The 15,989-nt window shown below is 48.2% G+C and overlaps 1 protein-coding gene across 2 annotated transcripts in view; it reads right to left on the bottom strand.

The window, feature by feature from the left end:
* LOC138503107 (uncharacterized) overlaps window positions 1-15,989 on the bottom strand; it is a 112,003-nt gene that overhangs the window by 70,898 nt on the left and 25,116 nt on the right. The window contains exon 2 of one of the 2 annotated variants that reach the window (XM_069622616.1): window positions 2,654-2,945. In XM_069622616.1, coding sequence (XP_069478717.1) covers window positions 2,654-2,812 — 159 coding nt within the window. In that variant the 5' untranslated portion in view covers window positions 2,813-2,945. Of the gene's footprint in view, window positions 1-2,653; window positions 3,090-15,989 lie in introns of those variants that run through there. The other variant, XM_069622617.1, reaches the window with a different exon arrangement.

Below are 15,989 nucleotides of genomic sequence, written 5' to 3'. Positions count from 1 at the left end.
CAGCTTAGAATCTCCAACAAGAGGGATAAATATTGTAGGCTGACTAGCCTGTGGGGAAACTGATTATTGGACAGGGCCCACCCTCAGAAAGGGTGAGCCGGCAGTCATACATCATGTCGCGACAGTCAAGCATCGAACAAATGCCTCAACCTCACTGACTTGGGATTCTGGATGCGCCATGCTCTCTAAAGTGAACACACCTGGCTCAGTACCTGCACCCCTGGCAGGGTCAAAAAGTTGCTCTCGAGTCAGGACTTTGAGGAGGCCCCCAAAACTGATTTCCTCCAAAGCCACATGATCCAAGTTAATGAAAAGATGATGTTTGACAATACTGCTCTTGCCCACTATATGTCACCATCAACACTTTATTAGTATTACATCACGAGTTCTATACATTTTGAGTTCGATTATATTATAGTTTTGTAAGAGTCTGAAGGGAATATATAATAGAACGAATACATTGCAACAGACTTTTATAGCCAAATCTTTGCCAATAGATATATATTTAATAAAATGATGGGACATTAAATTATGCATTTCCCCTCGAAAGAAATGGGGGTAATGCCCCAGAATTTACAGATTTTTATTTGATATTTGAATCCATTTATTTTAGTCGATTTTTTGACTGCTGATTCATTATATTATATTTAAAATACCTTTTAAAATAAATGTTACTTCATTTCATGGTAAGTAGGAAATCTCCCCTGGTGTCTGAGGCTTCTCCTCAAGGTACCAAGGCCATGCGACTTGTTAATGTTCCTTAGCAGCTTAATTTTTACCTCATATGCCCCCACCCCAGAAATATTTATTGACTGGTTAGGCCCCTCAATTTGTTATCCCTCTTAAAATACTGCCTCCCCCTATGTGTCATCATGTGTGACCTTTGGGGAGATGGGGAAGTGCGTGCACAAGGGGAGGCTTGGCCACTCAGGAAAAGGTGTACGCACAAAAACATTTACACACATAAGAAATTGGGTTGTTGGCTGTGTACTTAAATGAAACCTGTCATTGTACTGAAACTCACTAATGTTCTGTTGCTCAACTCAGGTGGATAATGAGTGCTCCTGTCTGCAGTGTGCACTCAACCTGCTGAGCTATCTTTCCAGCTCCGCGCTTCAGTAAATGAGACTTCTTTGTGCGCCGTCGTCAGGGTCCTACTTCACTATATGCGACATTCCGATACAATAGCTAATGTTTTCATTTGTCTATTACAGTTGCTTTAAGATAAGGTGCCCATTTGGGGGCCATAATGATAGCGATGTGTCATTTATATAGCGCTTTCGGCACAGCTCTGTACATAGAACATATTTTCATAAGTTATAGGTGAAAGGATTGAATACAAAGGATCGAAATGAAAAAGTTCAGAGTCAAAAGGACCGAGAAAAAAAAAAGGTCGAATTTTTTTCCTAAATGGAAACCAAAACTTTTTAAAAAAAGGTATTCAACCTTTATTTTTTTATTTTTATTTTTTTGAGTCCTTTTGACTCAACTATAGAATTCGATCCTTTTGTTTTCGATCCTTTGGCTGGACACCATTTTCATATAATTATCACCAGTGCTTTAAGTGGGATAACAAGGTATGGGCCTTAGTTTGCACTTTATTATTTGCAATAATAATAATAATCATAACAAATGGAGGAGGATCTCTAACGCGTTATGATGCAATATTTGATGGCGGGTTGAAAAATAGGGTCTTGCGCAGGTACTCTTCCCAAGTAGATAAACCTTTAAAAGAGGCAGGGCCTAAGGTGTGGTCCAACAGTGCCAATCAAATGTTCATATTGTTGCAAATAAAATAATTCTAAAATGTTTTAATCTGTGCTGTAAAAAGAACAACAAGAAAACAATGTATTCTAGTATAATTTCCAATCCGTGTTTGAAAGCAAGCACATTTGTTTAACTTATGTTATGATTCTAAACATGGCTGAAAGTGACACCTACTGTTGAAGAGCAGTATTGGCACTTATTTTCATTTGCATTCCTGCAGGGAATAGATCTGGGCAGGGGAGTCCATACAGGGAACCCTGGCATAGTGTCAGTATTTGGGGACTGCCTGGGCTGAGCCCTAGCTAGCCCTGGCCCACTTAAAGCCCTGATTATCACCCAACCAAAGCTGGCACCCATTTATCGACCTTGGAAGGATGAAATGCTGAAATGGTTTTGCCGTAATTTGTACCTGCGACCAACAGATCGCAGCAGCAAGCGTTCAACCCACTGAGCTTCCTTACCAGCATTGTACACACATTCAAACCAGAAACAGGAAAAAGGCGGAAAATGGAGAATTCATGCTGCTCCTAAAATCCTGGCTATAAGCCTTAATTATTTTTAATCTATACAATAATTTGTTAAAGCAGGGCAAGTTTGGAAACATTTTTTATAAATGCATTTGAAAACCTTTTAGCAAAAACGGATCCGTTTAAAAGTCGTAGAAAGGGTGGGCGAATTTTTAATAAATCCTATCGTTTTAAAAATAAAATTAAAAAAATAATAATAAAAAAAACGAAATAGAGCATTATTCACATCTCCATTTCTTTTTTTAACCTTTAAATCAGTACCAGCTTGCAGCAATTAGAAAGCAGTCATGTCAGGTGCTCATTAAAAGTGATCTTTGCTCCTGCACTGTGATAGGCGGATGCGTTACACCTCAACCTACCTGCAGTATCATTTCGTCCAGGGTCAACCGGTTTAAGAGGTCCTCCACTCGCTCCTCCCAGGGAAGGGAAGGGTCTCTGAAAGGATATTCCTGGCCCCAGGTGCCCTGGCTGGCACAGAAGAGCAGGGCCACAGCCTGGGCAATGGCTGCACCAGGCATCCTCCACAAGTTGGCCTGTCACCAGCCCTGGAGCATCAACTGCAAGAGACTGGGAAAGATGGCGCCCCCGGGCTTGGCTGGGCAATCTGCATATCCACTTCAACCATGCAGCCTTCGATGGAGCAGGAAGCGCCTTGAAGCAAGGGATGGCAACGGCGTGTGTCAAAAGAGGAAAAAAAAATCTAAAGCAAAATTACTTGCAATAAAAGAACCGGGAAAACCAACATATCGATCAAGGTTATCTTTAATCCCCGCTCCGTGGTCACCTGGAGACTTTCTAAAATGACCCCACCCATCCCATCATGCAACACACATCCTCTCGAATGCACGCAAAGCACTGCAGGCTACACTCTAATGACATCTTTACCGTTTCACCACCTGGTGTGATCCTGGGCACATCGCTGTATCACCTTGCGCTCTTGTTCCACCACTGTCCACACATGTGAGTTTAGAAACAGGCTGACAAACAGGCCCACCCCGGGTCCTCCTGGTGGTGCATCGCTCTGGGGCACCCTGTGCCACACTGGTAGTGTATTGCTCTAAGTCACCCTGTGCCCCACTGGTAGGGCATCTCTCTAGGGAACCCTGTGCCCCACTGGCAGGCATATCTCTGGGGAACCCTGTGCCCCGCTGGCAGGCATCTCTCTGGGGAACCCTGTGCCCCACTGGCAGGCATCTCTCTGGGGAACCCTGTGCCCCACTGGCAAGTGCCCCACTGGCAGGCATCTCTCTGGGGAACCCTGTGCCCCACTGGCAGGCATCTCTCTGGGGAACCCTGCCCCACCGGTAGTGCATCTCTCTGGGGAACCCTGGGCGCCACTGGCAGGCATCGCTCTAGGGAACCCTGTGCCCCGCTGGCAGGCATCTCTCTGGGGAACCCTGTGCCCCACTGGCAGGCATCTCTCTGGGGAACCCTGGGCCCCACTGGCAGGCATCACTCTAGGGAACCCTGGGCCCCACTGGCAGGCATCTCTCTAGGGAACCCTGGGCCCCACTGGCAGGCATCTCTCTAGGGAACCCTGTGCCCCACTGGCAGGCATCTCTCTAGGGAACCCTGTGCCCCACTGGCAGTGCATCTCTATGGGGAACCCTGTGCCCCGCTGGCAGGCATCTCTCTGGGGAACCCTGTGCCCCACTGGCAGGCATCTCTCTGGGGAACCCTGTGCCCCGCTGGCAGGCATCGCTCTAGGGAACCATGTGCCCCGCTGGCAGGCATCTCTCTAGGGAACCCTGTGCCCCACCGGTAGTGCATCTCTCTGGGGAACCCTGGGCCCCAGTGGCAGGGCATCGCTCTAGGTCATGCTGTGCCCCACTGACAGGCATCACTCTAGGGAACCCTGTTCCCCACTGGCAGCGCATCTCTCTAGGTCATGCTGTGCCCCACTGACAGGCATCACTCTAGGGAACCCTGTGCCCCACTGGCAGTGCATCGCTATAGGGCACCCTGTGCCCCACTGGCAGTGCATCGCTATAGGGCACCCTGTGCCCCACTGGTAGCGCCTCTCTCTAGGGAACCCTGTGCCCCACTGGTAGCGCCTCTCTCTAGGGAACCCTGTGCCCCACTGGCAGTGCATCTCTCTAGGTCATGCTGTGCCCCACTGGCAGGCATCACTCTAGGGAACCCTGTGCCCCACTGGCAGGCATCACTCTGGGGAACCCGGTGCCCCACTGGCAGTGCATCGCTCTAGGGAACCGCGGGCCCCATAGGCAGGGCATCCCTCTAGGTCACCCTGTGCCCCACTGGTAGGGCATCTCTCTAGGGAACCCTGTGCCCCACTGGCAGGCATCACTCTAGGGAACCATGTGCCCCACTGGCAGGGCATCGCTCTAGGGAACCACGTGACCCACTGGCAGGGCATCGCTCTAGGGAACCCTGGGCGCCACTGGCAGTGCATCTCTCTAGGGAACCCTGGGCGCCACTGGCAGGCATCGCTCTAGGGAACCCTGTGCCACACTGGTAGTGCATCTCTCTAGGGAACCCTGTGCCCCACTGGCAGGCATCACTCTAGGGAACCATGTGCCCACTGGCAGGTATCACTCTAGGGATCCCTGTGCCCACTGGCAGGTATCACTCTAGGGATCCCTGTGCCCCACTGGCAGTGCATCGCTATAGGGCACCCTGTGCCCCACTAGCAGTGCATCACTCTAGGGAACCATGTGCCCCACCGGTAGAGCATTTCTCTAGGGAACCCTGTGCCCCACTGGCAGCGCATCTCTCTAGGGAACCCTGTGCCCCACTGGTAGAGCATCTCTCTAGGGAACCCTGTGCCCCACTGGCAGTGCATTGCTCTGGGGAACCCTGTGCCCCACTGGTAGTGCATCTCTCTAGGGAACCCTGTGCGGTAATTGACGTATAACATGTTTTTGCAGAAACTTACAAGATCTCTTATCCCGTCGTCTCCCAACTATTTTGCCACCCAAATTCTGTACCGGATTTTCCACCCACCTCGTAATCCTTTTTCCATCCCGTTACTCCACGGTTACGTATACTAAGAATACTATCAGTTAAAGGTAGAAATAGCAAGCTTGATGTCAGCAGGATGGAAATATGGTTCCTTTAGGGGAGGGGTGACATACTGGTTTACTGATGGTCAATTCATGAGATCATTTTGTGATGCTGGAGAGTGTTCAATATAAGGAGAAAAGAAGGATAACACGAGTACGTTTCCAGAATCATATATTATGGTAATGGAGTATTGTTGCGTTAAATCTATTCCCATGGATTATACATTGGGTTTGAAATCAATTATAAAAATACACAAGAAGCTGGGCTGTCCCCATGCACAGCATCTTTTTATGGCCTATCCGAAGTGTTTAAATGGTTGTTCAACTCCAGGCCTTGAGGAACGGACTTCTGACAGGTTTTCAGGATACCCCTAATTCATTCTATTATATTCATGAGATAAATTTGCATACAACGAATCTAAATATAAGCAAAACCTTTCTCATGAATATTAATGAAGGATATCCTGAAAACTCAGTCAGGATTTCGGCCCTCGAGGCCTGGAGTTGGGCAATCATGGCTTACAAGTTCCTGAGACGGGGGTCTCCTTTCTCTGAGTTTCATGGCACCCTTAGTTGGCATCAGAGTTGGCAGAGAGTCTAAAGCCCACAACCTCTGCTGCAGGATTGCTGAGAAGGGGTGCTCTGCTGGAGGCCCTCAGAAACCACCAGAAACAGTGGGGCCCCCACACATTTTTCATGGGGGTTTGCCACACTGGAAACCTTGGGGTGGCACAGCAAAACAAATACACATAATTGAATGGGCCAGTGTTTTTATAAGGGTGGCCATGGCCACCCTTTGGCGGTGGCCCTGCACTCAAATTTGAGGGCACAGCCATGAGGGACAAATTTGCCCCCCTGAATTGATTCGACTCTCTGGGAGTTGGAAGGGATGGCCAAGAGGGTCATAACTTTTACAATCCAAAGTGAAGGACTTTGAGACAGACTTTTCCAATCTTAGAAGGCTTCAAGAACAGTCAGTGACTATTGTGGGTCTGCAACCTAAAATGGAGAGGACAGTCAAAGTACAGACTCTGGGCCTCCCAGCAGCGAGGACGATTGAGAGACACAGTGAAGGTTTTTTCAGGCACAGAAGAAATTGGAGGGGTGCAACGCATGTGGTGTTCGTGCATCAGGTGTACTGACTACTTACATGTGGATGTGGTGGTAAGAGTACTGTAGAAGCTACTATCAAAGATGAACTGGCAGATGTGATGAAGAGCGAGCCCATCCTGCACCATCTTACAAAAAAGCTGAATTTTTCTTTGAGGGGGCGTGAAATCCTTATGTTCACTGACCTGGCAACAGAAACCCAGATCTGGTGTCATTACATTCAGGACATAAGAAAGGAGTTCTGGCAAAACTTACACCTCGATCCGGCATTTGACAAGGCTGTGTGTGATACATAAAGGAAGAACTAAGAGGTTTTGGGCTGGAACAAGATACAGATGCACTCCAGAATTACATGATAGGATAAGTCATTTATAACATGCCTGTACATATGTGTTTCTAGGCACGACAAGACAACCGAGGGAGGACAAGACAAACTAGGATTTGCGACATTCAGATTGTGCAAGTGCGGTAACGCAAAGTGCAGGGGAAGTGCGATGGGAAATGGGAATTGCAGCCAGGGCAGCGCGGCTCTGGGTAAGTGCAGGAGGCTGGGGACTGTAGGGTTACAGATACAACCCCTAGCGTGCGACAGGCCTGGAGCCAGTGCTGGGGAGACTGGTCAAGAGGAGCCAGGTACCCAGTCAGACTCTGAGGGGAACCAAGCAACCAGTCTGCACAGCAGACATGTCTGCAGGGGAGGGAAAGAAGGCAAAGCAGAAAAGGAATGTTGAGCTGCTTCTGGAAATTCAGGAGGTCCAGCTTGAGTATAAGAGTGGCAGGGAGGCCGTTCCAGAGGGAGACACCTGCAATGGAAAGTGATCTGCCCCCTACTCTCTGCCTGGAGAAGCGTCTGACCCTCAGAGTTGGAGGCAGCAGAGCAAAGGGCTTGAGAAGGAAGGTATTTAGGAAGAGAGTGTGTGTGTGTGTGTGCCCCGGCCCCAGAAATGCTTGTGGACAATGCATACGGTCTTGAACTTTATCCTTCCAGCCACTGAGAGCCAGTGGAGATATTTCAAAGCTGGAGATATACGGTCCCTGGGATTGAGGCCAAGGACTATTCTCGCAGTCCTGTTCTTGATGAGTTGAGGAGGACGGAGAATAGAGGCAGGCAGATTGAGAAAGAGGCTGTTTCAGTAGTCCAGCCTAGAGAGGACCAGAGCGCTGGAGACCGTGAGCCTCTAGGGGAAACTGAGAAAAGGAAGAATACATCAGAGGAGGTGCAGCTGGTAGTGGGCCTTCTTTGAAAGGTCTGATGTGAGGAGTGAAGGAGAGGGTGGAGTCGAAGATGACTCCAAGGTTTTTTGCCTCAGAGGATAATTTGTCTTGTCTGAGTGCCATTCCATGGAGTCATGAGACCCAACGCCCCTGTGGCTAGAAGGAGCAGCGCCCCGGCAGACCCCAAAACTTGCTCCCTTTGTCACACATAAGTAGCCCAAGTGAATTCTCCTGCGTTCTTGTACTCAGGGTGGGACTGGGCCATAACATTGACTCAGGCCGCAATAAAAATAAATTGTCCCACAGTTGCAAATGGCTATTCATGCCTTATGTGACACTGTTAGATTAGTAACAAAGGGGGTGAGAGGAGATTCGTAGTAAGCAAGGGAGGCTGAGTGATTGACTTACAAGCGCTGTGAAGCATCCACTCAAGCAGAACAGCCCAAGCCTTACTTCAATAAGGATGCACTACCCAAATGAGTGTGTACGGCTTGTGGTTTTTCAGCCATTTTACAGTTAGTGTGAGCGTTGTGTTGTGACAAAATGGGCAGAGAGCCCCGTTTGCATTACTTTGTAGAGGAGGTCCCAGACATGGCCTGCACCCCTGCCCCTCATTTCGAGGTACCAGGAAAGTACTCGCCAAGGTATGTGACGTATGAGGAGCAGATGAACCAACAAAGAGCTGCAATGGGACTCTGCCCAGTGTACATCAGAAGAGCCATACCTGTTGAAGCGCCCATAACCAGACAACCCTGGGCAGCACAGTACCCTATCAGACAGCCATACCAGCCGCTGATACGAAACGATGAGTACTTACAGACTGTCCATGAAGAGACACAAAGAGCCTTGACAGACGGCAAATGGTAATGACACGAGGGCCGGAGTAGACTCGCATATGAAGAAAGGTAACACGCCAGTGCGAGCAGCCTCGAAACCAGATTCAAGAGACAGGAAAGAGGAAACGATGTTGAAACGTAAGGCAACGTTGCTGTAAGACAAGATGGAAGAATCTAACCAGCTAAACTCGTGTAAATAGGCTTGGAACGCAAGAAGCTAAGGAAACGATACGGCTTGCAATGCTTTGTGGAAGAATAGAGCGGCAAGCCCCAACCATATATCTACCTCAATAAGGCACATTATACAAGTGCGACTCCAGTCTGCATGCTGCTAATTAAAGTGGAGATTTATGCTTAGGGGTGTAACCCGCCCAATCACAATGGACCAAGTTATCTAGGGTCATATAGACACTATAACCAATGGGACGTCGTAGTTGTAGTGACTTCTATCACGCGTGATGTAGGGGGATGGGCGTAAACGCCCACCCGATAAGAGTTATACAATCTGCATGCTCTGTTACCATATACAGTTATAGCACCTATATTTAAGTTACCTTTCCTAACCAATTTTATTGCATGACGAATTTGTAGAGTTAGACGTCAGTGATGACGAGTTTTGCCTATAACTATTGCTGTTTGACTGAAGTTCGAGGAAGTTGGAGCGAGACAGGTGATCGCAACGATGCTGATTTCCATTTGTTTCCCTGTTTGATGTACTTGCCATTAAACGGACTCCCCTTTGCCAAATTACTGAGTCCTCATTATTAAGTAGTGTTGGAGTAAGTGAATACTGCACCCCCTCCCTCACAGGGTGCAGCTATTTTGTCTTACAGGTACTAGAGGGTGTGCACTGACCTATGGGCCCGTCAGTGAATATCCCGCCATCATGTACACTTGGTAGCAGAGGATGGTTACGGCCATCGATTATTGATTATATAATTCTAAGACACCAATAGACCGACGGCACAAAGTAACTCTAGGCCTTCGGCAATATCACAAGTCCTTTCGCCATTCCGGCTGAGTAGCTTCCTGTGGACAATGATAGTGTAAGTCCATAAAAATCTGCAGTGGGTCTGAAGGAACCCGCCTTTCCAAGCATAACCTTCTCATTCCCACGGGCAGCCAATCGGACATAAAGACTGCAAGAGGCTGAAGCGGAAGGGCAGTGATCCCAAAGCTCCAGAGAGGAAAAAGATGCGAGCGGTGAGTGAAACGATAAATACGTTACTTTGGCAATTGTCTTGTAGGCATTAGAACAAGTGAGGGAAAGGTAACAGAGGGTGGCAGAGAAAAAATAGAATAGTCAGAAGTAGAGAAGATATATATAAGGGGTAATGACTAGAGCGTAAGAGATAAAAGGATTACCGGGGGGGACACCCGAGAGAAAATGAAGGATACCAGGGGGGCACCGGAGATAAAAACATAAGGATTCGCCTTGTTCCTGCGCTTTAATAAAACGTGAACTCATAGCCCATATAATAAGGGACAATTAGACTACAGTGACGTTTAAAGACGCATCAAAGGAGTTTGTTTAAACTCCATGACGGGGTATTGATTAGAAGGCAGGTATATGTATGACCAGCTGGTGTCCGTCTAGTCTGTCATATGTGTTCTGTTGTACGTCAAATGCAAAAGAAATGTATCGTTGATTGTCTGAAATGAAATTTGATTTTATGCAATTCTGTAAAGAAGATGGAATTGCCAATGAATTGATGGTTTTGAGTTAATTGATAGCATAAATTTTGGCGGGAAAAGATTGGATTGGAGCTTGCGTATCTGGTGCTCGCTCATACTAGTAGAAGGATAACAAACTGTATAAATATTGTTGGTGGCGAAAATGGAGGAGGTTACCCCACTTGCGCATCTGTGCAAGCAACTACCCAAGCATGCACCTAAACTAAAAAAGTACAGCACAGAGTGGGTTAAGGGTACCGCCCGCAAGATGTTTATGCCGTGGCCACAGAATGGGTCCCTATCTAAAGCCGTCTTACAGTATATGACGACTTATCTACATGCCACATACACAGGCAAGAAATTAGAGAAACGCCTTGCTGTTCTAGAACTTTGGAAAATGTTTGAACATACGAAGGAGTTAGAACCACCCGCAGACTGGATATTAAATGTATGTACGGAGGGGGGTGAGACGCCTACCGCGCCACCAGCCCCGTCTGAACCAGTCATTGAGGGAAGTAAGACAGAGGGACTCTACCCGCTAAGAGAACTTAAGGCAGCCACAGAGTATAGCAATCCTGCATATGAGTCGCCTACGTACAGTAGGGATGACAATAAGGGAAAGGAACAGGAAAACGATCTTGCCTCCGCGGTCCCGAGGGACAAGGAGAGATGCGAAAATGAAAGGAAGTACCAGGCACAGAGCTGTGCACTTCCTGACAAGGTGAGAAGGGAAAAGAAACGAAAGGGAAACAAAGGTAGAACTGATGAGATAACATTCGCAAAAGACGAATGGATGGGGGGGGACAGATATTGTTAAAACTAGATGGAAAAGAAAGTGATGATGTAAGACCGAGAGAGAGGTCTGATGAGACGCAAAGGAGGGAGAGAGAAAAACAGATGGAAATAAGGGATGAAAGAATAAAAAGGAAGGATAGGCTGAAGCGAGAACAACTATATCACGAAGAGCAAGAGAAACAGCTCGATCGCAAACAGAAGGCAGCCTGCGACCAATACAAACAGAAAAAGCAAAGGTTGGAAGAAGAGCAAAGGGTACGTGAGAAGAGAGTGAAGAGAAGTGAAGATGAGGAAATTAGAAGGGCAAAGGAACTTAGAAACGAAAGGATGAGGAAAGTAGACAAGGCTAGAGAAGAAGCGAGGAAGTGCAAGGAAATAGATGAGGAAGCAGAACGTAAGCGCAGACAGAGGGCACGGGATCTTGAATATTTGAGTGGGGAGTTAAAAAACCCAATCCTGTTGTAGAATGGGAAGACATAGAAGAATTCTTTCCTGCAAAGGACTCGGTGCAAGGTATAAGTGGGACAAATATTGAAGATGACTTCGACACCAGAAGCATCGGGGAAACGATTGAGAAAATATACAACGAGATGGGGCTAGAACAGACATCCTATGGGGGAAGGGAAGATGAGCGCTTGGAGAGCACTCAGCTGTATGAGGAGGTCACTCCAGTAGTGGGAACAGGGGACAGTCCCTAGACAGACTGGAGATTGGGCAGAACGAAGAAGATGCAAGGAGTTGTGTAAACTGGGAGTATTCAGAATCTGACTCCGGTGGGGACACGAGGATGAGGCACACGAGGAAAGGAGACAGTGCGAAAAACAGCTCCCAGGGGACCGAGGGGTACGATGGTCAGACGCTAGCGAGTCCGCAACTAGGACACCGAAGTCTGCCGCGCAGTCCGGCCGACATGAAGGAACACCCCATGGTCAGAGGGGGGCGTCAGCACCTGCCTATGCAGATTAAGGGCATTGCCAGGGAGACGGCAAGGCGGGAACACCACTCCAGCGGTAGACAGGAGAGCTATGGAGAAAGAAAAGGAAGACTGCACATTCCAATTCCCGCTGCTAGAAAAAGGGGGAGCAAGACCACAATATATTCCATGGCCACACATGGATCGAGAGAACCTGAAAAATAAGCTTCCAATGCTGACATCGGGAGCTGGGAAGTGGATACATGAGTTAGAGAAAATGACAGGGGGTGTCAACTTAGCTATAGGGGACATTAAGGGCCTCCTGATCGCCATACTTGGTGAAAGGGCAGACAATGTATGGAAACGAGCTGGATACCCTAGGGTAACCATAATTAACACGTCCCATGACAGAGCACCATTTAACAATTGTAAGGCAGCAGTGTGGAAAGCTCTACGAACGCTCTACCCAGACACTTCTGATATGGGAGCCATAATGATTTGGAAAAGGAAAGAGTCAGAAGATCTGTTCATTTATATCCAGAATTTTCAAGACACGTGGGTGCTCGAAACTCATGAGTCTTGGACAAAATCTATCCCTGTATTCTACCATATATTGTGCCATGGGTTGCCTGAACCGGTGCAAAAACAGCTCAAGAAATTGGTAGGAATAGAAGCTAAACCATGGGCTGAAATACAGTTGACAATTACACACTACTGTAGATTGTTGCAAGAAAAGAACCGAAAAAAGGAGGCAACCCGTAAGGGTAAGGAGGCGAAGCTGGTGCAAAAGAAACTCTCAAGTATGCTCTTGAGGGAGCCATGTTGACAAGCCCAGCTGAACCAAGCGCACAGCAAGCGACTAACACAGCGCAGAATAATCAGGGTAGCGCAGGATTTTACCCGAGGGGAAGGGGTTTTGGAGAAAGAGGATGGCAGAGCAATTAGGGAGGGTTTCGAGGTAACCAAGGAGGGTTTCAAGGTAACCAGGGAGGTTTTCAGACCAACCAAGGTGGATTTCAAAGTACGCAGATGGGCAGTCCAGCTACGCCAGATGGGCAGATGGCCCGACCACCGCCAGTGTCATGATGTCTACCCCCGGGCATCAGGACCAAGGCCCTCAGCTCTGGGAGCAGGCCTCCAGACATTTGTTTAAACCTCAGCAGTCCCGGCTAGGGGCTGCCTGGGTTCAGTCCTGGCGCCTTAGGCACCAGGCTCATCATAGAAATCAGTCCTGGCGCCATAGGCGCCAGGCTCATAGACTTTACTTACCTGATGCAGACCATGCTGCAAAAGAGTCCAAGCCTACATGAGGCCTGGATGGGACTATTTTGTTACAGGGACTATTTTTTACTCGGGCGTGGCTCTAGGGAACTTCTTACCTGGATCTACTTTGGAGGCTATTTAAACCACACCCGAACAGCAGCACATGGTTCGCGTTATTCTGCATCCAGCAGCGTGACGCTCACCGTGCCTGCAGCCAGCATCCAGTCTTCTGCCACGCCCGCGTGCCTGCAGCCAGCATCCAGTCTTCTGCCACGCCCGCCTTGAATCCGGAGCTTCTAGAATAAAGAAGAAGAAAAGGACAAGGTTAGAAAATTAACTTATTTCAAATTCCTCACCTAATTCCGGAACCATTTCATCTCCGGACCTGGAAAGTAGATCAGTCCTGCACGCGTCGCTTCGCCAGCTCCAGCATGGCGCCATACTCACCAGTTCTCACAGCACCTTTCGATCTGGCACTGTCTCCATCATTTCTTCGCCGTAATCCGGCACCTAGGGGACACAAGAAAAAACCAGGTGAGCCAAGGGAATCAACAAATACAACCTCTTACCACCATAGACTTACCACCGGCGCTATTATTCCATAACTCTCCACATTTACATATGCCGCATCTGTAAAGAGGGGGAAAAACAACACGTTAACACATGCAATAGTTACCGGACAGCGTTGGGTAACACAGACTCTTACCTGAACGTCAGCAGCAGCTACGAGACCTTCTTCTCATGAACTCAGTGGCAACTTAAGGAAAGAAGGGGACAAGAGTGAACATCGGCACATGAACTCTTTGAACTTGATACTTACCAATCCCGCCAGGGACTTCAGAGTCAATACTTACCGGAACTCTCCCAACGCCTTCAAACCAGTGAAGTAACTGGTATCTACGCGCCCCTGCAAGACACGCAGGATGGAGAGCTCATCTTTTACGAACATAAGGTGAGGTTATTTAGGGGATATCGGAGGTGATTAGTGGGGGAGAGCGAGAACATTTGGGAGGCCATCACTAAAACCCACAGGTGGTTAAATCCCTGTCTCCACTTGCAGGAAAATACTTCTTCGGGTCCAGCACACAAGACTAGGCAGGCCAGTCCACACAGTCATCTCTGCACTACGCATCACGTTGAAGGAGACCGCAGCTGTCCGGGTCTGATCGACACCCCTGTGGGGTCCAGGTGAGCGTAACAGAATGCAAAGCCTCTCTACAAATACCCACCCGGGTGTTATGGAAACCTCAGAAACCGACCAACTGGCCCAATTATTGGGGGAACTTAGGGCGGAAGTACATGCCGCTCGCCAAGAGACTAATGCCCTCAGGAGAGAACTGATTGTCTCAAAGGAGCGCACGGATGATCTGGCTAGGCAACTACTGCAAAACCAAGCTGGGCAAACGCCCCTACCTGGATATGGGGGAAACCCAACCCCCGGTTCATCAAGCAATCCAGTGCAAGTGGTTTTACCAGGAAATATTCCGTTAGCTCCACCCGAACGCTTTGCTGGGGACCCCAAAAGGTTCGCCGTGTTTATGACCCAATGCCGCTTGCACTTTTTATGCAGACCGGGAACATTTCCAAATGACCAAGCCAAAGTAGCCTTTGTATTGTCATATCTTAGTGGCAGCGCAGCTGACTGGTCAATGCCACTAGTCAACCAGGATGACCCTCTTCTCCGGGATTTTCAGGGTTTTCAAAAGGAGCATGGAAAAACTATTTGCCAGACACTCACCGGGTCAAGCCCTGGACAACAAACTTTTATCCTTACGACAAGGTAACCAGGATCTGCTAACCTATATTGCAACCTTCAATAGGTTGGTGGTGGAAACCGGGTGGCCGGAGGAAAAACGAATTACATTGTTTCATCGTGGACTTCGGGGAGAACTAAAGATGTCTTGGCTCAAGTTGTGAACCCACCTTAGGATTGCACAGAATTTATAGACTTAGTGGTCCAGCTAGACCACCGACTTCAGAACCGAAAGACTGATCGAGCTAAGTTCGAGAACCGGGTATTGGTTAAACCCAACGTTGCCCCCAAAGGAACAGATGCATCTGAACCTATGCAGATCGAGGGGGTTAAAGGACCCTTAACTCAAAAGGAAAGAGAAAGACGACGACAGATGCAGTTGTGTCTGTACTGTGGAACCTCAGGACATTTTCTATGGGATTACCCTACAAAACCACCCAAGAAGGTGGTAGGAGTTGCTGATAAAAGCCACATAGAGCCTGATTCGGGAAACGACCACGCCCGACAAGCGTAGAGGTCCGCTTGGCGAGCTTAAAGAAGGACACTAAGACCTTGCATCTGATCATCCCAATGGTCCTACTTGATCCCAGGCAGCCATCACGTATGCACGCAGTAAGGGCATACATAGACAGCGGGGCCGTAGGAAACTATATGGACCACGAATTGGTGTCAAGGATGAATCTACCTCTTTGCAAAAAGACCACTTTGGATGTCATCACCACAGTTGATGCAACTGAGATTGCCTCGGGGCCTGTAACTCATTCCACTACAGAGATGACACTGTTGAGTCAAGATGGGCATCGAGAGACTATTGTGTTTAATCTAATCAAAGCCCCACAGTTCCAGATAATACTGGGGATGCCATGGTTGGAAACACATAATCCTTTTATAGATTGGCGAGAGAAGAGAATAACCTTCCCGGACTGTGCACACACCGGTTACCCGGAGAAAACTTTGAACAAAGGCCTGCCTACAGTCGTTAACCCAATCGTGCAGTTACCTCAGGAATACCAAGAATTTCAGGATGTTTTTCAAAAAGAACAGGCCAATACATTACCTCCTCACAGATCATACGATTGTCAAATCGAACTCCTACCCGGTGCACAACCCCCA

The sequence above is a fragment of the Ambystoma mexicanum genome, chromosome 11 (assembly GCF_040938575.1).
Source record: "Ambystoma mexicanum isolate Mex_15411 chromosome 11, UKY_AmexF1_1, whole genome shotgun sequence".
Lineage (NCBI taxonomy): Eukaryota > Metazoa > Chordata > Amphibia > Caudata > Ambystomatidae > Ambystoma > Ambystoma mexicanum.
Note: the sequence above shows the minus strand (reverse complement) of the source record. Positions and strands in the feature narration are given on the sequence as shown.